The sequence below is a fragment of the Chrysemys picta genome, chromosome 14, assembly GCF_011386835.1.
Source record: "Chrysemys picta bellii isolate R12L10 chromosome 14, ASM1138683v2, whole genome shotgun sequence".
In the NCBI taxonomy this organism is placed as follows: Eukaryota; Metazoa; Chordata; order Testudines; family Emydidae; genus Chrysemys; species Chrysemys picta.
This window is the reverse complement of record NC_088804.1, coordinates 38,540,768-38,562,171: the sequence shown is the minus strand read 5'-3', so window position 1 is coordinate 38,562,171 and position 21,404 is coordinate 38,540,768. Positions and strand designations below refer to the sequence as shown.

Sequence of the window (21,404 nt, the reverse complement as noted above, 5' to 3'; positions counted from 1 at the left end):
CCACCGCTTCCAGCAGCTCCCATTGGCCTGGAGCAGTGAACGGCAGCCACTGGGAGCCGCAATCGGCCGAACCTGCGGACGCGGCAGGTAAACAAACCGGCCCGGCCCGCCAGGGGCTTTCCCCGCACAAGCGGCGGAACAAATTTGGGAACCACTGTCCTAGGATACTGATGTAGAGTCTCGGAGAATCACTGAGTACAGAAGCCAGTGTGTCTCATTAGGAGCTCACAAATATTCCAAGCCAGTAATGACTCACACTAATTTCAAGGAGTTGTGACTATAAAATATTTCTGGCCCATGTCATAGTGTGTTTCAAATCTCCAAGGCATTGCTAAGATACAATCAGAGTTTTAGTGCACCAATTAAACATTTCATGCGCTGTAAGTTCCAAAAATCTAAAGGCAGTTGCTATGTTTCCAAAGGAACTTTAACACACACCTGTCCCCCTGGTAATCAAAGGGCTGAAGAATCATTTCAGTTGGAGAGGTCTTGTCTATGCATGCTCTGCTCAATTATCCATCAGATGATTGCAGCTTTCACAAGCCAATTTTAAAGATGAAATGGCTTATGCCTTCCACCTGGAATCATCTAATGGCTTTATATTACTCTGGAATTGTACTCTCCAGGCTGTTGCCTCTCTTCCATCCATAGCCTGACAAGGTTGGGGAAATGCCTAGCCCATCACTAAAATTTCTAAGAGACAAAGGCCACCTTGACCAATTGCTGAACAGCCACATGGAAAGGTGAAACAATTTCACCTTTCACACAATCCTATTAATGGAAACCCCAGACTACAGCTGACTTTCTGTCTCAGTTCACTATGGTTTTATATCAGTAATCTTTTGCAGAGTCAAAAATGAACTCAAGGATAAAACTGCCAGTGCAGAAGCCGTTCTGATGAGAGAGCCAAGCTGGGTTAAAATAAGGGCTAAAGGGGATAAAGACAATGGCCTCAATCAAGCCCCTAGTGGATATATGTACATGGTGCAACCACCACCTATTTTGGAATGATTGATTCAGGGGAGGCTAGAATGGCAAGGGATCCTGCAGCACGGAATTAAGATGTATTGGCAGGGCAGCATGGGGGCCTAAAACCAGAATTATGAGATGTTATGAGAGGGTGGGCAGAGCAAGGAGAAGCAACTCGCACAGCTTCTTTTGTTCAATAGATGGCCGGTGCTTTACAGTGCCCACACACAACTGTCAGTGGCTTAGGCCCATTAGGCTCCTCTCCAGAAGCTACATTAGCATGTACAGCAGAAGCACTGCTCACAAATGCAGGGCAAGCAGATTTCATCTCAAGAACATTTTCCAAGTTCCAATAAGATTTAAGTTACCAACTATTAAAAGCTTCCTGCATTTAACATTTCACTTACTCTTTCTCCATTGATAGCACCTTCCAGCTGAGGATCTCAAACACTTTACAAACAGAGGCAGTCCATGCCTCTCTTTCTCTTTCCACCCTCTGTGTGTGTCTTCTCCATTTAGATTGTAAGCTGTTTGGAGTATGGGTTAGTAAGCACCCAGCCTCACTGGGATCTGCCTCTCTGCACTGTCATACAAATAAAACACTAGCAAGTTAAGCCTCATCACACACCACTGTCTCTACTGTCTTTGTCTAGATGGGAAAACAGAAGGAATTTGGCAGCCTGGTTTTCAGAACAGCTGAGCAACCACAAATCCACTGAACCCCCTGGCAGCTGCAGGGGAGCAACACCTTTGAAAATAGGCTCCAAGGCCCAGATCCTCAAAAGCATTTAGATGCCTATCTCCCACTGGCCCAATGGCAGTTAGGTGCCTAAATACCTTTGAGGATCCAAGCCTCAGTGATCTGCACAAGATCTCACAGCAAGTTTGTGGCAGATCTGGGAACAGAACTCAGTCTCTGGCATCCCGCTCTATTTATCTAGAGTCTTATCATGCTGATGGGCCCCATGATATCTGAAAGCCAAGCGCTGTGTTTTGACCACTCTGCATCATGCGTCTCCTTATATAAACATTTGCTGTTGCAAAGAGTACCCTGATTAAAGCTGGCACAAGGCAGCCTTCGTGTCTGGAATTATGAAGAAGAGACGTGGGTCAAAATGTGCCAATTTGCTTAGGCTAACAGAAAACTGACAAAGTGCTCAGCCTCCCACTTCAATTGCATGGTAGCGGGAAAGGAAAAAAGCTTCGTCTTTATTTACAGCACAGCAAACTACATTATATATCAAGTATCAGGGGGTAGCCGTGTTAGTCTGCATCTACAAAAACAACAAGGAGTCTGGTGGCACCTTAAAGACTAACAGATTTATTTGGGCATAAGCTTTCGTGAGTAAAAACCTCACTTCTTCGGATACATTATATAGGATAAAACATCCCCTGCAGGCCAACCACCATCCCCTAGTTACCAGATATTTGACATTCCTTTAACCATCACTGAGCACAGCCATCCCAATGTGCCACAGTACTTGCAGTCATGTGTACTACTGATTACCAGCACCTTTTGATCCTACAGAGGGAGACCCCTGCCCACACAGAACTACTTAATCTGGCACTGCCATGCCAGCCAAGACTTTCAAAAGTGTCCAGTGATTCTAGGTGCCTCCATTTTTTGGGGTCTAACTGGGAATACCTTTCAAGTGGTCTGATTTCCAGAGGGCAAAGGCTCAAGCCTTTTTGAAAGAGGTCCCTTTGAAGTGTCTCAAGCTAGACACCTACAATTCAAAATGAGTCACTTTTGAGAAGCTTGGCCATGGTGCCCAGTGGTTAGAAGAACCAGGGGGCAGAGATATGGGAGTTGCACGCTGCATGCTCTTTAGCACGTCACCTAGCCTCCTTGGTCTTAAGTCAACTCGGACAGCTGCTGGGGAAGAAAGCAGGATTTCCTTCAAAACCATATGCTGCAGCGAGCCAAGCTCCCATCTTCACCCTGAAAGACTCCTGAATTAGTGCCCATTATTGCTCCTGCCACTAACCCAGAGTCTGCAAAGCAGTAAATAGCACATTAAAAAAACCCAGCCACTTTACATTCAAAATCATTCAGAATAGCATCATTTCTGGTGCTGATTGCCTATATTTATTCAAAAGCAGCACTTTACGTATCAGATTGAGCTGGGTTTTTCCCTCCTTTTGTGCCAGTTTTCTATACATTCGTTATTTGTTAGAACTGTTCATCACAAATCTTTCAAACATTAATATAGCGGGAAAATAGCTTTGTAATACCAAGACAACCAGGAGGGCTTTTCTGCATTTCCAAGTGCTCATACAATGGTAATGGGTATTATGGAGAACCCGAAGGCAGGCAGACACTGCGGCAGGGCTAGCGTTTGATTTCTGATCATAGGAACTTGGGCTGGCAAGTCCAAAAGAGTGGTAGGAGCAGAAACGTAAGACATTTGTCAATGGGAGGAGGAGGAAAAAGACCTCTGCATGGCATTCACTGGCAGACAATTGGGGCAGAATAAAGGAAAGAGGGATATGCTCTGGAAGTAGTCTTCCCAGCCAGAAGCATGGTGGCTGTGACACTGAAGTAGACGTAAAAAAAATCATCAGGGTTCTCATAGGAATGCAGACTTTCCCCCTCCCACCAACTTTTTCTTCCCTGAAAGTTAAAAAAAAGAAGTTACCTTGCATTCCTTTAATGCAGTTGCTGCCCAAGCCAAGAAATATACTGCTGCTCATACAGATCAGTGACCTAGATTTGCAGCAAGATCAACATGTAGGCAGAGAGCCGTCCTCACAGAGATTACCTGCTTCCTCTCTTCCTTTCACATGCAACCAACATGAATCAAAGCAAGTCCAAGGTTCACCTTTATAACTTTTTGTCCAGCTTTCAATGCAAATGAGAGGGGTAGGATGGAAATTGTCCAGGTGATGGGGCAAGTCTCATTGGTGCCCTGCTGCACCTGCCCTTTGTTTGTTTAAAACCAGCCTCTGGCTTTATTGATGGGCAAATGTCCAATGGACCTCACTAGAAACCTACAAGCAAACAAAAGAGGGAGAGGTGGGAGGGGAGGATAGCATATGGTGCTTCTCTCCTGTCCCTTCCAGCAAAGTCTCAAGGTTTAACAATACACTACTCAGCAAGAGCATTTATCTTTTCTATCAGATTAGAGCCCCCAATGATACATATTTTGCTTTGAGTTAATTTTATTTGACAACAACAAAAAAATCGATCTTTACAAAACATTTAGCATTTTGGGAAGCCTTAACCGGATAAGAGCTGAGTATCTGACAGAACGAATTAGAGTGTGTGAATGCATATGTGGCCAAATACTTGATTACATGACATCTAGTTAGGAAGAATGAGAAATGCATTTCCTGTAGCTTCAAAGAAATACCAGCTTGTATTTCAGTGCTGTTTAATGACTCTTCGTGTAACCAGTTCAATTCCCAGTGGCTTGTTAGGATAATGTTATCAGTTAAGTGAAACTTTGTTATGGGTTCAGTTTATACCTCTAAACTGATCTCTGAATGAGTCCCCCCTTTAAGTCAATTGTAAGAGACAGTTAAGGGGCCACCCTTGAAGCAGAGCCTAATAGTCTGCTCAGAAACTAGCACCAAGTGGGCAGATGGTTCGACTGGGTATTGTGACTGTGTGCGCGTTGGCAGGAGATAACACACACAAACTGAGAATAGACTGAGACAGACTGAAGAAGCAGCTGAAAGCATGTGGCTGGACCCTGGAAAAAACCTGGAGACTTTTTTTTTGGGTCGGGGTACAGGGTGAAAAGGCTGCTCTTGGTGAACAAAAGAAGCTGTTTCCGGTTATTTGATCCCTTCTGCATTCAGAGACACAGCACTTTGTACAGTCTTTGTAAATAAACAAAACTGCATTGAAGAAATACCCGACTATCACCAAATTCTGCTCCCAACTAGATCACCCACAGGGCCATAAACTTTGACTAGCCACTCAGGTCAAAAAGGGGCAAACAATAACATCTGTCCCTGGAAAGAATAGCATATCATAGGCTTTGCCTTATATTCTGCAAACATCTTGAAAAGCTCTGTTTATACAATGTGCATGATTGGTAATGTTTTTTTCTGTACATGTACTACCGGGAACACTCCACGAGCTAGTATATTTAAATCTGTGGAATAGCAGCATGTTTCGCTGGTTGTCAACTAGATTTCAGTTACACTTGTTCAGCCATGACTATTCAGCATTTTACTTCCCCAAATGATGTCTGCTTCATCCTGCTCCAAACTAGTTTATCATCACTGTGAAACAAAGGGAGCACTAATTTCTGTAATCCTCATTCATAACAACTATTACTTTAGAATGGGATTTTGGCCTTAATTCTGTTCCTGTTGATATCAATGGTAAAACTCCCATTGACTTTAATAGCACACCGAGGTCAACTCAAGAATGGTTTTGAAAAATCTCATCCCTTACTTTTTGCCCAAGTTTCAAAAGTTTGCTTTAAGAAAAAAGCAAAAAATTAGGAGATAAATACTGCACCTGGATCTTCATTGTGAAGGGTTTGTTTTGGTAGGGAACTTACTTTGAGCGAACTGTGTTGCAACGTGTGTGTGTACCAAATACTTCTTATGAGCAAGAGACCAAATTATCTTAATTTCTGATCTAATTAAGAACTGTACTCAGGTCTTTCAAGGTCAAAGACAAGTTAGTGCATTAACTGCACTATGCAGTCAGTAATTGAGTCTACTTATCTTCCGCTCCTTTCCTCCCTACCCGCTTCTCTCCTCACCCAACCCCACCAAGGATGCCACAAAAGTATCTGATTGACATTCCCCATGTCATCAAGTTTATTTTCAGATGGTGGGGGACAAGCTACAATAGCAGTCAGCTAAAGCATTTTCCTTTCATTTGTTGTTACTGTTAAAAAGTGTTGAATGATATAAAATTTATCCCCTCAAGTTCATTAGGTTCCCCAGGTTAAGTTGTTACAAGTTCTATAGTAACATAGCTAAAAGAAAGAGACAGAAGGTAAGGTACAATGCCTTTGGTGTACTTGGTACAAAATAATACATATAAAAATGACAAAAGAAATTCTGCTATAAAGCTTCCCCATCAACTGGTAAGCTTTTGTTAGAAACAGATATTAATTAGATAAACAGATAGATTTAAGATGAACTAGAGTGTTTCAAGGTTCCTTTGAGTCATATGCTAAAGACAGATCAGTTGCCTTTAATTTACAGATAGGTACATTTCAGTCCTATTTGAATGGATGTGCGAATCAGCTCAGAATTAAGAGTATCTGTTTAAAATCCAGATAGAAAGATTGCATATAATCAAGATGGCATTTTACTCTTCTCTTGTTTTCTCAACTCCTACAGAGAGCCTTGTAGCTGATTCAAAACCGTTACTGTGCTCTAAGTCCTTCACAAACCATAAAGTTAAGATTTGTTTTGGCCTTGGTTGTAACTATTTCTGTAACTGTTTGTAGTCCCAGTGTGGTTGGGAATCTCTGCAGCATTTGAAATATTGCTTTCAGTATATGTTATTCTGTAGCTATGATATGCTAAACTGCTGCAGAACAAATGTAATATGTGCACAGAGTACAATCTTTAGCAGTTAGCATTATTCTACTGCATCAATAATAATGCCAGTTAAGAACCAGGTCAAAAGACCAGTTACCACTGGATTTTGTTTATACATTTGTGACTTAAAGAGTTTAAAAACATCTCATCTAAGGACAAGATTCATTTTTGAAAGATATTTCATAAATCTTTAAAAATTACTCTCTCTAAAGATTATAAAAGGTTAGTCAAAACTTTTTAATATGAACAATTTGGACAAGCAGAAGTAGTTCTGGTTTTAAAGGTTATAGCAACAATCACTACAACTGGGATGGAATCCACAAGGATGGCTATAACTGACAGTTTGTATTTCTTCTAAGGATTCTCATTAAAAAGATTTGACTGCTTATGGGCACGTTACCTTTTCCAAGTGACATGCCGTTCTTTTTAAATCTGCTGTTGGCGTTCCCCAGAATGTACTGAAGATAACTCTATTTACATTCAAAAATATTTTTTTAAAGTATCTTCAACATAGTGGAAATGCCCATAAATCAGTCAGTGGAAGCCTCCCTAACATAGGTGTAGGACAGCTTTGTTGATCTCTGGGTTTGTCCAGTCATTCCGGATGTCATCTAGGTGATTATCGAAATCCACAAGGGTTTCGTAGGATTTGCTGTCCAAGAGAGATACGGCGATCCTCTGGGCTTCAGACCAGTCTTCACAATAATCACTAGAATGTAAAATAACTAGGAATTAATAGTTCTCAAGGAAAATGATCTCCACCAGCTCTTTCAATTAAAACATAAGCCATAGCACTATGCAGTGTGACTACAGCTTAGGAGGCAGAATACTGACAGAGTTTTGTTTTTATAAGCTAGACGTATCTCTCAACATTATGAAAAACAGGAAAGCTTTCAAAGCATGGTCAACTATTGCCTGTTTTCTTCTTACCAGGTCATTCTATATTATGTTGTTCAAGTGTAATAAGACAATTTTGCTTTTTACAGCTGTTTACACAAAGGAACATCTCTTTATCACAACCTAGATACAAACATATTACTTACAAATGTGGGTCTTTGCATCTCCATTTGTTTTCATGATGCTCATACACATGAATGGCAGGTTCTGCGCACTCCATCGTAAATTTAGTGTTATCCACCTAACATGCAACAGAAACAAATCATGTTCTTTCCTTCAAGATCCCAAATAAAGAGATGATATAAAAATGACAGTGTGGTTTTGAACATCATAGCATCTTCCATTCACCTCCATTAATCCATTCAGTGTTTCCATCTTGTTGCTGCTTCTGAAGTGCCAATTTTTAAATGGTCTAAAGTGGTTTCTTTTAAACCACCAACATTACACTGTAGCCCACCATTGCTTTTGCCCCATTGAGAAGGTAAGCCATTATGTCATGAAAGGTTTTGGAAGAATGCCTTCTTTACTCTCCCACCACGTACACAGAATGCAGCAACTCTCTCCATGACCAAGGAGGGCCAGAAGTAGGCTCTCTTTAGAGCACAGAAACTGCTCTGCTGGCCAAAAGGGGTTGCTTGAATGCCCTGCAAGGGACTCCCCAAGGCACGCTGAGGGCTCAGCAAGTTAGTCATCACATTACTCTATTAACAGAGCCAAGAAATGGGATTTAAACGCTCATTCTAATATTGTGATTATAATCAGAAGAGAGATAAATGAAATTATATACCATTATGAGTGCTGGGTCACTAAAGCCCTCTGCAATCCTGGAGGCTACCTTTTCAGCGACCTGGTTTGGACTACAGAAGAAGGTCAAGTTAATTGTACTATATATTTCAGCTGAAACCAGTAGGAAATAAGAGCTGAGAAGAGACATGAGAAAAACAGTGTTGTAGCAAACAGGAACAAGATATTAAACTGATCTAAGTCAGAAGGGTAAGAAAACACTGAATCATCTCCCTTTAGCACATGATCTATATCTTAGCTGTGTTCCAGCAGTAGACATGATATATATTGATTTTAGTAATGCTTTTGCTAGTCACATATAACGTTCTCATAAGCAAACTAGGAAAATGCAGTCTAAATGAAATTACTATAAGGTGGGTGGCACAACTGGTTGAAAGACTGTATTTAAAGAGTAGTTATCAATGGTTCGCTGTCAAACTGGTAGGGTGTATCTAGTCCCACATGGGTCAGTCCTCGACATGGTACTATTTAATATTTAATTAATGACTTGGATACTGGAGTAGAGAGTATGCTTATAATGTTCGCAGAGGACACCAAGGTTGGAGGGATTTCAAGCACTTTGGAGGACAGAATTAGAATTCAAAATGTCTTTGATACATTGGAGAATTGGTCTGAATTCAACAAGATTAAATTTAATAAAGATAAGTGCAGAGTATTTCACTTAGGTAGGAAAAATCAAATGCACAACTACAAAATGGGGAATAACTGTCTAGATGGGGTTATAGTGGATCACAAATTGAATATGAGTCAACAATGGGATGCAGTTGTGAAAAAGACTAATATTCTGGGGTGCATTAACTTGTCCTATGTAAGACAAGGGAAGTAATTGCCCCACTCTATTCAGCGCTGGTGAGGCCTCAGCTGGAGTACTGTGTCCAATTCTGGTTGCCACACTTTAGGAAAGAAGTGGACAAACTAGAGAATGTCCAGAGGAGAGCAACAAAAGTGATAAAAGCTTTAGAAAACCTGACCTATGTGGAAGGATTAAAAAAAACTGGGCATGCTTAGACCTGGGGGCGGGGGTGAGAAGACTGAGGTAGACCTTTTGATATGATAACCCTTCAAATATGTGAAGGGCTGTTATAAAGAAGACAGGGATCAATTGTTTTCTATTTCCACTTGAGGTACAACAAGAAATAACGGGCTTAATCTGCAGCAAGGGAGATTTAAATTAATTAGGAAAAACTTTCTAATGATAAGGGTAGGTAAGCTCTGGAACAGGCTGCCAAGGGAGGTTGTGGAATCCCCGTCACTGGAGGTTTTTAAGACTAGATTAGACAAACACCTATTAGGAATGGTCTAGGTTTACTTGGTCCTGCCTCAGAACAGAGGGCTGGATTTGATTTCCCGAGGGCCTTTCCAGAACTACATTTCCATGATTTGACAGTAAATGCTTACTCAGACTTGATGTGGATCCAATAGTTTGCAGCTTCCAAACCTTCCCACCAGATCCAGAATATCATGGTTATCTTTTGCTCCATTCCCAGGAACTTGGAAAAGGATATTTCTAAATTTGCTCACCAATCTACATCTAAAACTCATTCAATACCCAGTTCCACTAGTAAGCAAATGTACTGATATTTCTTTAACAAGGTAGTAAAAGGTAGAGTCACTGTGTGATGCAAGGGTATCTTGGCAAACAAATTCATCAATTTAAAGTGAATAAGTGCATAATATTCCTCCAAATTACCCAAGTGCATGTAAAACACACTCCCTTGGAAGATCTAAGTTATGTGCTCCTCTTATGTTTCTAGAAGTCTTTAATGGATTTACTTTGCTCTAACTAGTAAGTCCGGAGCAGTGATCCTTAAACTTCCATTATGTGTGAAACTTCTACTACAGATCCTCTTGCATACTAGCTTCCCTTCATTCCCAATATTCCAAATGCACAATTTCTCTGCAGGAGCAAATAGTATTCAGACAGTAGTCAGATGAAAAGTTCACTTTAATGGGATAATTGTGGCTATTTAGGCCGTAGAGGAATTTAACTGTTTTGTAGATTTGCTATTTATTTCTTCTGCCTGCATTTAGAGGTTTACATTTAATAGTCCCAAATGTCCCCTCATTGCCTACAGCAATTGCTGCTTTACTCCCTTCAGGTCACTTTGGAATTCAGTTCTGTTGTCCTGGGTTTGCCACTCCTTCAGCCTTGGTGGAGAAAATCTGATCACAGCTGAATTTACCCAAAATAAAGCTGTGCTGGGTTCAGACAGGTGTGTGTTTCAGTGTAGTTGGTCCAAAATACCTCTGGAAGTCTTAAAATGTCCCAGACGGTGCTATTATCAGAAGAATGCATCACAACTTAATAAGTGATAGATGCATCACCACCTGAGAAATGCAGTTCTGCAGACCATCAGAAAATCCTCCACAGACTAGAATATATATAAAGAGAAAGAGAGTGTATATAGACAAACCGATAGATGAAGTTTGTATTTTTCAGCAGATTCAGTCTTCACTGTGAGTTTAGAATTTCTAAAAGGCATAGGCACATTTGCGTAAGAAGGATTTAACCCCTTATCTATTAATATTATGGGTATCTAGAGGCACTGCTCTAGTCATTGTACATATACAGAGAGAGTCTCTGCTGAGAGTTCCTTAAATGCCTTATTTTATATTTCCTGCTAGTCTTGTGGCAATGTGAAAATCAACAGCAGCATCTCCAAAAATTCATAGCGTCTCTAGCAAGTCATATGCTGAAGCATATATGGTATTAAAGTATTGTGGAAGTAACCCCCACTCCGTCCCGTTATGTTAGAATTAGTAGATTCCAAAGAAAATCTGCTTGCATCTAAATCATAACTGATCAAACTCTCAACTCCTCTGCTAGCTTCAGAGACATGAGAATTTTTATTTGGAGATATCCCTCAAGACCAGAAGAAATGTTGCTCCAACAAAATGGCTTGAATAAATTAAAATGTTTTTACTGAGAACAAGAGGTTAATATTGATTTAAAATGAAAGCATTTATGTCCTGTAATTAGTCTTAATACTGGCTATGCTTAATGATTTAAACATGGGAAGAAAAAATATTCACTATACATGTGTAAACTTAAAATATTGTCCCTTAGGATGACTTTTATTGGTTATTTAATGAGCTGAATTAATGAGATGGAAAATATAGAATTACTCAGTTTTAAGATAAGGTACGCAGTTGCAGATGCATCTGAGTGGGAGTGTGATTTTGAAGCTTTTCCCAAAAATACTATTTGCTGAACTAAAGAGCCTAAGTAACTTGGTATTAATCTACAGCAGTGACACACAAAGCGGACAACAAATTCATTGTGTCACTACTGTATCTCAAAAAGCATAGTGTTTCTGACAGGACTGCAAATAAAATTTGCGGTCTACAGTGTTTTCATTTTTGCATCAGTATAGCTAAACCAGCACAACCCCCCAGTGTGTAGATGTATTGCACTAATGTACAAGTTACAAATCACACAATTCAAGTCTCCTCTGGCACTGGCAAAGTGTGTCTACAACATTAGGCGCTTCCATCACTATGACTACATCTCAGTGTAGTTATAGTGACTCAAATATAGTGACGCAAATTTCCCTGGTCTTAGTTGTAAAATATTTACAGTGGACTTTACTTTTAAAAAAGGATTAACACATGGCAGTTACAATTCTATAGTTAATTTACAGTGAGTGCATCTTGGGTAAAATTTACAAAAACAGCATAAGTGAATTAGAAGCCTAAATTCCATTTTCAAAAGTACATTAAGTCCCAATGACTTTCAATGGAATTCAGACTCTGAAATAACTGCTGGTTTTGAAAATTTTACAACTTGTTATTAAAAAGTAATCTTGGGGAAGCGATGAGTAAGAAATGACTTCTGTGCTCTACTTACATGGTGTACCATTGCAAGACAATTCCATGACTAGCTGGCAAAGAGTTTCATAAAAAATTAGAGGCAATTAAATAATCTGATAACGATTAAATCACTTCAAAATGAGTTCCTAAAAGATCTATAGATTCATGAATAGATCTGTGAATTCTAGTGAATTTCCCTGATATCTGCCAGTTAAACTGATTAGCAAGCACTGAAACATCCAACAATTCTATAACATCTACGATATAGGAGTAATTCTGGAAAAATGGAGGTTTGAGACTACACAAAAGACATTTCACAGATATCGAATAGTATTAAGGAAACAAGGTGAAACCACATGACAGTTGTCAAAGTTAAACAACATTCACAGATTATACGTGCAATTATTTTTGTTGGCATAGTACAAATGCAGCATGAGAGAGTAAACAGGAGGAGATATTGCATCGACACACCTGGCATCTTTCACACGCTCGTTAGCCTGATAATATCCAGCTATCACGTAACTATTCTCTTTGCACCAAGAATCAATCTGAAAGAGTAATCAAAACAACTGTGAGTCCAGAAAAATCACACAACAAAACTACCAAAAAGTATACATCTTTCCTGAGGATAAAATGGCAATTGAAACCTTATATCATTTTAGCCAATTGCTAATGAAGTTAACCAAATGCTAATATTCTTAACCACAACACAGGAAGAAACACAAGTATTAGGGAAAAGATATATAAAACATTAATGAAATTAAGTTGAACAAGAAGATATTTGAATTGTGATGTACAGCCTGAAATTCAAAGAACAGAATTTGTTCTGAAGCGCTTGAGTAACCACTGGAATCAAATTTTAGGTGTTACTGGCTATTTTCTGTTAGTATTTAGTTGGCAGTGGGAAGTAGGGAAATGTACAGGATGTGAGACTATAACCCCACTTCACAAGATGGTTGCATCCATTTTGCTGAAAATAGAAGTTCACAGTGTTAAAATGTATACATTTTTATATTGTATAATGTTTTCTTTAAAAAGCAACTGATGCCTTAAATTTCAGAACTGAAAGACGTGACCAAAAAATTCTATTGTCTCATTCTTCCAAATCACCCCAGTTGCTAGGGGGATCTGCATTAATACAAGATTCTTTTTTCTTAATTGTTCACCTGTGAGGGTAATTAAACATTAGAACAATTTACCAAGGGATGGTGGGTGGATTTTCCATCACTTCGTCTTTAAATCAAGATAGAATGCCTTTCTAAAAACATGCTATAGCTCAACTACAAAACACAGGCTTGATGCAGGAATTACTGGGGGCCTGTGTTATACTGGGGGTCAGACTAGATCAGTGATTCTCAACCAGGGGTACATGTATCCCTGGGGGTACACAGACGTCTTCCAGGGTGTAAATCAATCATCTAAATATTTGCCTAGTCTTACAACAGGCTACATAAAAAGCACTAGTGAAGTCAGTACAAATTAAAATTTCATACATGACTTGTTTAGATGGTTCTATATATTATACACTGAAATGTAATCACAATATTTATATTCCAATTGATTTATTTTATAATTATATGGTAAAAATAAGAAAGTAAGCAATTTTTCAGTAATAGTGTGCTGTGACACTTTTGTATTTTAATGTCTGATTTTGTAAGCAAGTTGTTTTTAAGTGAAGTGGAACTTGGGCGCATGCAAGACAAATTAGACTCCTGAAAGGGACACAGTAGTCTGGAACGGTTGAGAGTCACTGGACTAGATGATCATAATGGTCCCTTGTTCTATTAATAAGACTTCACATATGCAAATACTTTAAAAAAAAATCTATGGAAATTTATATATTTTTTTGAATGAAAGGGACAAATTCAAATCTGGTGTAAAGCAGGAAAAAAATAACTGGAAAACAATGGATATCAGCTCTGAATTTGGTCCATTATCTCTGTTGTTTTGAAAATACACATCTACCATTCCTGTTGCTCACAATTAAGAGTATCAGGCCAGGATAATCCAGAAATTTGGGAGGTGGAGAAAACAGTTAGTGCTTCCCTCCCCAGTTACTATGCATTTTAAAAAACCCAAATAGATTGATTAAAATGGATTCCAAAATGTATTTGATGTTGAACTTTGGCATCTGTAAATCAAAAATTTCATATTTAGTAGAATAATTACAGTATTAAACTGTCTAAGCAGAAGAAAGCCATGTGAATAATCCCTCATCCACAGGGGATGACACGGATTTATATGTTTTATTAAAATGTCATCTTCTGGCATTGAAACAGCAGTTGGCCCTTAACTGGAGCAATTATAAACCCCATTTCAAGGGTTTATGATTTCAGTTTTTAATTGCTAGTGGGCTGAAACCTTGGCACTAAAGCCAGCAATCCTGACACAAGTTTCCTTTTTAAAGTAAACGGTCAATTTAAAAATTACATTTGTCTGACATTTTTACTGTGTATGCTCCTGAAAACAATTTCAAACAAGTGTAACTTTTAAGTTGACAGTTTTCTTTTTAAAGTAAACTTTCACCCAGTGAAAAAACTTGTTCTGTAAACAAAGATTGTTAACTTTCTGAATTTAACAGCAATTTCACTAGGTTTACACTAGCACTTTTCCTTAAATTCCACATTGTTGCAATACCATCAACTGGCCACTGATGTTTCTATTCCTGTTGTCTAATCCTGATCAGAGCAGGTCAACATGAGACAAGTGATAAAAACAACAATACCTAGCTCTTATATAGTGCTTTTCACCTGTGGATGTCAAAGCGTTTTACAAGGTAAAAATACCAGTGACCAGTATACCCCAGGGGCAGATCCTCAGCTTGTTTAAACTGTCATAGTTCCACTGAAGTCAGCTTACTCTAGAAGAGGATCTTCCCCCAGAGCTTCTACCATTGCTCCCAGAAGTGGAGCTGCACCCACAGTACTGCAACCATGAAGGATTTTGAAAGATCTGCGAGTATAGATAAGCCCTGAGTATACAGGCTGTGTCACTGTTGCTCATGTATAACCAGTCAGTGGGGAGCAACTGCACATCAGGAAGGAGTTTTTAAAAAAAGAAAAAAAGTGTGGTTGTAAAACTACAACAACTGGCTGGGGGAGTCAAAGGCAGTAACTGAAACTTTTCGTAACTTGCTTTTTAAAAATGACTTGATTTCAAATTCAAAACAAAATGTGCAAATTAAGAATCGTGCAAATTTATTCCTTCCAATCCTTTTGCTGAAAACGCCTGATAAACACTATGAATGTTTCCATTAAAGCTGTTGTGCCTACAGGACACACGTGGCTTGGTACATGTTCCTTTCCCCATGTGTAATTTGAAATTGAGCTATGACATCATTTCAAGTGTCATTTGATATCAATAGGATTTTTTGGGGTATTCCTTTAATACTCATTTTTAGAACTTTTTTAAAATGGACAAGGCTGGCACTGAAAATGTATCCTCTGAACTAAGAATTAGATTTAGAAAATATTAACTCAATTTGATGCTCATGCATAACTCAGAAAATCCTCATTCACATAAGCAGTCCATTCACCTCCAGGGTAATGATTACTCACCCAAGGAAGAGTTTATAGTAAAAGGCCTTGGGGGAAAAAAAATCCCCTCATTAAATTCAACCAATACTGCAAGACCCTTTGGATATCTAGGTGTTTCTGGAAAAGGACATCAACTTTAACTGCATGAATTTTATTGACTTGTTCACTTAAGATGGTTCCTTAACTCAGGATTTTCCTTGTATTCATATTGCTACATTACATGCAAAACAGGCTCCATTTTAAAAACCACTACAATGCAGTTACTGTGAGCTGTTACATAAATACTTAGCCTTTGTACAAACAGAGAAAGAGACTTTGGGCTCTTGATAAGTTTTTAAAAATTGACAAGTATTGTAATTTGCAACCCATCTTCATGAACTTTATACTTAAGGCTTGCAAAAATTGATTAATTGTGGGAAAGTTGGGGATTTCATGTCTTTTACTTTTAAAATCAATAACCAAGTACAAATAAGAAGTAGTGAAAAGGCAATAAATTGAGGATTTTAAGGTTTAAGTTACATAATGTACTAATATTTCAATTTTTCAGCTGTATAACAAACAGAATATACAGATTAAGACCCAGATCTTATAACGAGCTTCACATGTGGACCCATTAAGGATCAGGGTCCAATTTTGGATTAAAAAAAAAAAAAAAATCTTCCATGACCAGGGTACCTTTTTACACAGTTGAATCATTCTGTAATTGCACTGTGTCCCAATTTTTCCAGGATCTCCAAATAAAAAATATAAACAACAAAACGTTTGGCACAGCAGTCTCCCAGCATGTTTGCAGGATTGGGGCTTTAATCCATAAACTCCTAGGTGTTTTGTTTTTAAAAAAAGCTTGGAAGCTACTTGCCCACATAGGGCCCTGACTGAAGTCAGCTGTGTTTTATGGGGCTGCAGCAGTCCCTCTGCATGCCACACATTGTAGGATCAGGAACTAAGAAAACAAGGCCCCCTTCCTAACAGTTTAGAATCTTAACTCCAGAAAAACAATGCTTCTGATACAGGCCAAACACTGAAACACTCCACTGCACTTAGGAGACTTACACACTCTAAGGCAGGGGTCTGCAACGTTTGGCACGCGGCTCGCCAGTGTAAGCACCCTAGAGGGCCGGGCCAGTTTATTTGTGTGCTGACGCAGCAGGTTCGGCCGATCGCGGCCCCCACTCGCCGCGGTTCACCGTCCCGGGCCAATGGGGGCAGTGAGAAGCGGTGCAGGCAAGGGATGTGCTGGCCGCGGCTTCACGCCACCCCCATTGGCCCGGGACGGTGAACCGCGGCCAGTGGGGGCCGCGATCGGCCGAACCTGACGCGTCAGCAGGTAAATAAACTGGCCCGGCCCGCCAGGGTGCTTACCCTGGCGAGCCGCGTGCCAAACGTTGCCGACCTCTGCTCTAAGGGAGTGGTCCCCAAACTTTTTATGTTGCACCCCAGGCCCCTTACTCGTAATGTAATCTGTCCACACTCCCCTGGGTGCCGGGACCAGAATCAGAGCTGTGCCTAGGGCCAGGAGCGGAGCTGGGCCAGGAGCAGAGCTGGGGGCAGAGCTTCTCCCGCCAACATAACTTCTGTTGCTTGCAATCGATGGGAGAGCACTTCACCAGAGCATAGAGAATCTTCACCAGATGTGCTGCAGCGGAGCACCTGTATCGGTACAGCTGTGCCACTGCAGAGCTGTACGAATAGACATAGCCTGACATACTTATATAGCAATCTGTCTGAATTGAGTACTTACCTATATTTTAAACCAATTAATCACTGGAAATGAACAAATATACAAACTGTCGCCTAGTTCAGCTCATTTAGACAGAGCTGGTGTTTCTCAAAAGGCTTCGGCTCTTCATTTTCTCTAAATTTTGCTGTTTCAGCCTCCAGTAACTAGACATTCTACAACTGTGTCCAATCATTTTAAAAACTAAGAGACATCATTCTCTCTTACTACAGGCTTAGTTTTCAAATTTGGCCGCTTGTAGCTAAGCATCTAAGGCCCCAATCATGGAGTTCTGAGTGAGAGGACCCTTATACCCACATGGAACCGCACTGAAATCAGTCGGCTTCTACACAGGGACAAGGATCTGCCCTTATGTATCAGCTTGCAGGACTGGGCCAAAATCTGTATTTAGGTATCTTAAAATCCGTGTCTGGGCACCCATGTTTGAAAGCTGAGCCTTATTTTGTTTCTTAAGCATTGTCACATCTTTTGCTTGTCAACACTGATTCTTCATAACTTCAAGAGGTACACATTTAATATAATGAAAGCCACAAGCATACATCAGTCCTAAAATATTAGCTCAGTATATTTCAGTGCAACACAAACAATATAATGTGGGACACTCATCAAAGTACCAGGCAATCTGGGAAGTCACAATTTCAGTTTGTTTTAAACTGATGATGCCTGAGCAAAAGTTCCTTAAAGCTAGTCATGGTGGGTGTCAGGGTATGTCTACACTACCCGGTGGGCAGCGATCGACCCCCGAGCGCTCTCCTGTCAACTTCTGTACTCCAGTGCCGCAAGAGATGCAGGCAGAGTCGATGGGGGAGCGGCACCAGTCGACTCATCACGGTAAGTCGATCTAAGTACGTAGCTGAAGTTGCATAACTTAGATCGCCGCCCCCCCCGTAGACCAGGGCTCAGTCTGCTTGCAACCACATTATTCATAGCTCTGAAGGCTAAAAGGGACTGTTATGGTCTAGTCCGATCTCCTACATAACACAGGCCAGAGAATTTCATCCAGTAATTCCTGTATCAAGCCCAGAATTTGTGGTTGAGCTAAATCCTATCTTTTAAAAAGACATCCAATCTTGATTTAAAGACATTATGACCACCACACATCTTAAAAAATACAGTACAACATTTTATACTGTACTTCAATAACACCTTTCATCCAAGGAGCTCAGGACCCTTTAAAAACACGAATGAATTTAAAGTTCACCCATCTGAAGGTCACAGAAGGGTTAAACTAGGCCCTATCTACAGAAAGAAATTCACACAAATGTGACTACATTGGCATGTTATTGGATTAAATCACAGTACACTGCTGTGGTATAATCCCTACTTTGCACCGGTGCATCATATATACATTAGGGGTTTGCTTTGGCATAACTACACCAGTTATACCAGTGGAAGTTTCCTTAATGTAGAAAAGTTCTGAGTTACCCAGGGTGTCTCAGCAAATCCATGGCAGATGTAGGAAGAGGACCCTCATCTCCTGTCCAAGTCCTGTGCTCTAACCACATCAGGCATTATGTAAACATGTATTTCTTTAGTTTCTGTGACCCTGTCTTGACTAGGAAAAACTGGTGCATTTTTAGAAAGAAATGCTTTTTTAATGTAAACATGATTAAACTGGAAGTCATTGAAGTCAAGAATTTAAAAGGTCTCAAAAAGGGATTGGATATTTATATGGATATCAAGAATAGCCAAAGTTATAATTCACAAGAATAGATTTTGGAAGGGATATTAAAACTTGTGCTTCAGGGTTTAAGCCAATTTCTGTTAGAGAGCAGGATAACACATAATATGGGGAGCAGATTATCCCAAATATGCCTACGGTGAGGTTCTCATTCCTTCCTCTGTAGCATCTGGCACTGGCCACTGTCAGACAGGACACTGGACTAGATGGACCTTGGGTCTCATCCAGTAAGGCAACTCCTATGAGCTATCTCCCCACAGACCAGGACACACCAACTCAAAGCGGCACCAGACCCTGCCAGAACAACAGATGCAAAACCTACAGACATATCTCCACTGGTACAATGATCAACACCCACCCACAATACATCTTTCAAGATCCATGGGTCCCACACATGCCTATCACAACATGTGGTGTACCTCATTCAGTGCACTAAATGCTCCAATAATAACTATGTGGGTGAAATGAGACAATCACTACATTCTCAAATGAACACACACAGAAAAATGATACAACTATCACTCTATATCTGACCTCTCATTCCTCATCCTCAAAGGAAATCTACACATCTTCAAAAGACAAGCCTGGGGACTTAAATTCATAACTTTTCTATACACTAAGAACCATGGACTGAATAGAGACATTGGATTTATGGTTTATTACAACAATCTATAACCCACTATCCCCCTCCCCATATCACTGGCCACTTCACCTTGAATGGTCCCTTGCAGTATGTGTTAACTACTTACGTAGTATTTATTTATTTCACCTTGTATTTAGTTGTGACACTTTGGGTATATTTATACAATAAAGAAAAACCTGCAGCTAGCCCATGCCAGCTGACTCAGGCTGTGGGGTTGTTTCATTGCTGTGTAGACTTCCAGGCTCGGGCTGGAGCATCGCAGGTTTTTCTTTGCTGTGTAGACATACTCTCTGAGTACAGTTCCCAGACCTGAAGAAGAGCGCGCGCTGTGTAAACTTGAAAACTTGTCTCTCACAAACAGAACTTGGTCCAATAAAAAAATATTACCTCACCCACTTTGTCTCCCTAAGAATTACTTACCTTGACTTAAAATACCATTTGTAGCATGTAAACAAAGTTTAACGCCTGTTTACAACATGACTAGTAACACGATTTAAAAGGTGTTACATTAGATGCTAACTGGTGTTTCAAGTCATGTTAGCTAACATTTTAAAAAGCCTAGTTTTTTTTCCTAGTCTAGGAGGCAGACCTTGTCTACATGGGAAAGTTATACCTGTAAAAGCAAAATTGTGAATTTAAACCAATCTAGTTATATTTGTATAACCTGCTGTGTGGCCATTCTTATTCCAGTATATGAGTGCCTTTTTCAGTTTAGTTTATATCAATTTAGAAGGGGTAACCTGGAATAAGTGTGTCCACTTGGGGAATTATGCTGGTATAATTATACTGCTATAACTGTCAACTTCCTCTTACAGCCAAGCACTAAGTCTACACTAGCAAAATAGGAGCTGTACTTTTCAGCTGGGGCAGTTTTCAGCAGTGAAAAACTCTAGTGCAGACAGCGTAGAGCATCTGTCTGCATGAACCCCTGCTTTTCCACGGCTCAGTCTACAAGCCCTTCTGCGAGGTAGAGTTTGCATCTCTCTCAGCCATTACATGCCTCTCAGGATCCTTTTTGTTTTTGGGCCATTCCGTGGGTCTCAGCAATAAAGTGGTGTGTGTCTTTGTAGACCTATGCGGGCGCACATGCGAGTCTTCCCCCTTTCAGCTTTGCCTGAGGGAGTCTTTCCACAACCGGGCTCTATCCCTAGCCCTTCCACTGATCTGACACGCGGTCTCGGGGGGGGAATCGCTGAAGCTACTGCCTCAGTTTCCCCACCTGTCTAGCGCTCTAGGGGAGCCGTGAGGGCGCTGACGATGGGCCCAGCGCTACTCTCGCTCCTTACCAGCGTCAGCGCCACCTCCAGCATGGGGGCCAGGGCCAGGGTGCCGTGGAAGAGGGGGATGCAGTCCACGAACAGGGTGTGGGGCTGCGGCTGCCCGTGGGGCTGCTGGTCCTTGCGGGGCAGGGGCGGCTGCTTTTCGGCCACCAGCAGCCCGTTGACGGCGCAGTGCGGGTACTTGGCTCCGTGCAGCACCATCTTGCAGTAGGCCTGAGTGGTCAGCTTCATCCTGGGGCGCCCTGCTCCGCCGCGGGGGCCGGCCCCCAGCTCCGCCCGCCTCGCCTCGCCTCGCCTCACGGCGCGGTGGGGGGCACCATAGGCGGCGGGAGCGGGGGGGGGACGCTGCGGCTTCCCCGCCGGGCCGCGTGAGGCTCCTCCGGGCGGCCCCTAAGGTGCCAGCTCCTGCCTCAGTCCCCCGCACGCGACGCCCTCGCTCTCACCGCCGGCTGCCGCAAAGCGCTCCCCAACCGCCCAGCGCTGTCGCAAAGCGCCCCCGGAGAAAGTGAAGGGGCGGGAGTCCGCCGAC

General features: G+C 41.0%; 1 protein-coding gene across 1 annotated transcript; it reads right to left on the bottom strand.

Moving 5' to 3' along the window:
• Positions 1–4,113: 4,113 nt before the first annotated feature.
• Positions 4,114–21,340, bottom strand: EMC8 (ER membrane protein complex subunit 8). The gene is made up of 5 exons (XM_065567289.1): positions 20,882–21,340; positions 12,469–12,545; positions 8,171–8,240; positions 7,530–7,624; positions 4,114–7,195 (listed from the first exon to the last, which is right to left on the bottom strand). The coding sequence occupies exons 1-5, from the start codon at positions 21,104–21,106 to the stop codon at positions 7,036–7,038; spliced, it is 627 nt and encodes a 208-aa protein (XP_065423361.1). The 5' UTR covers positions 21,107–21,340; the 3' UTR covers positions 4,114–7,035.
• Positions 21,341–21,404: the final 64 nt, after the last annotated feature.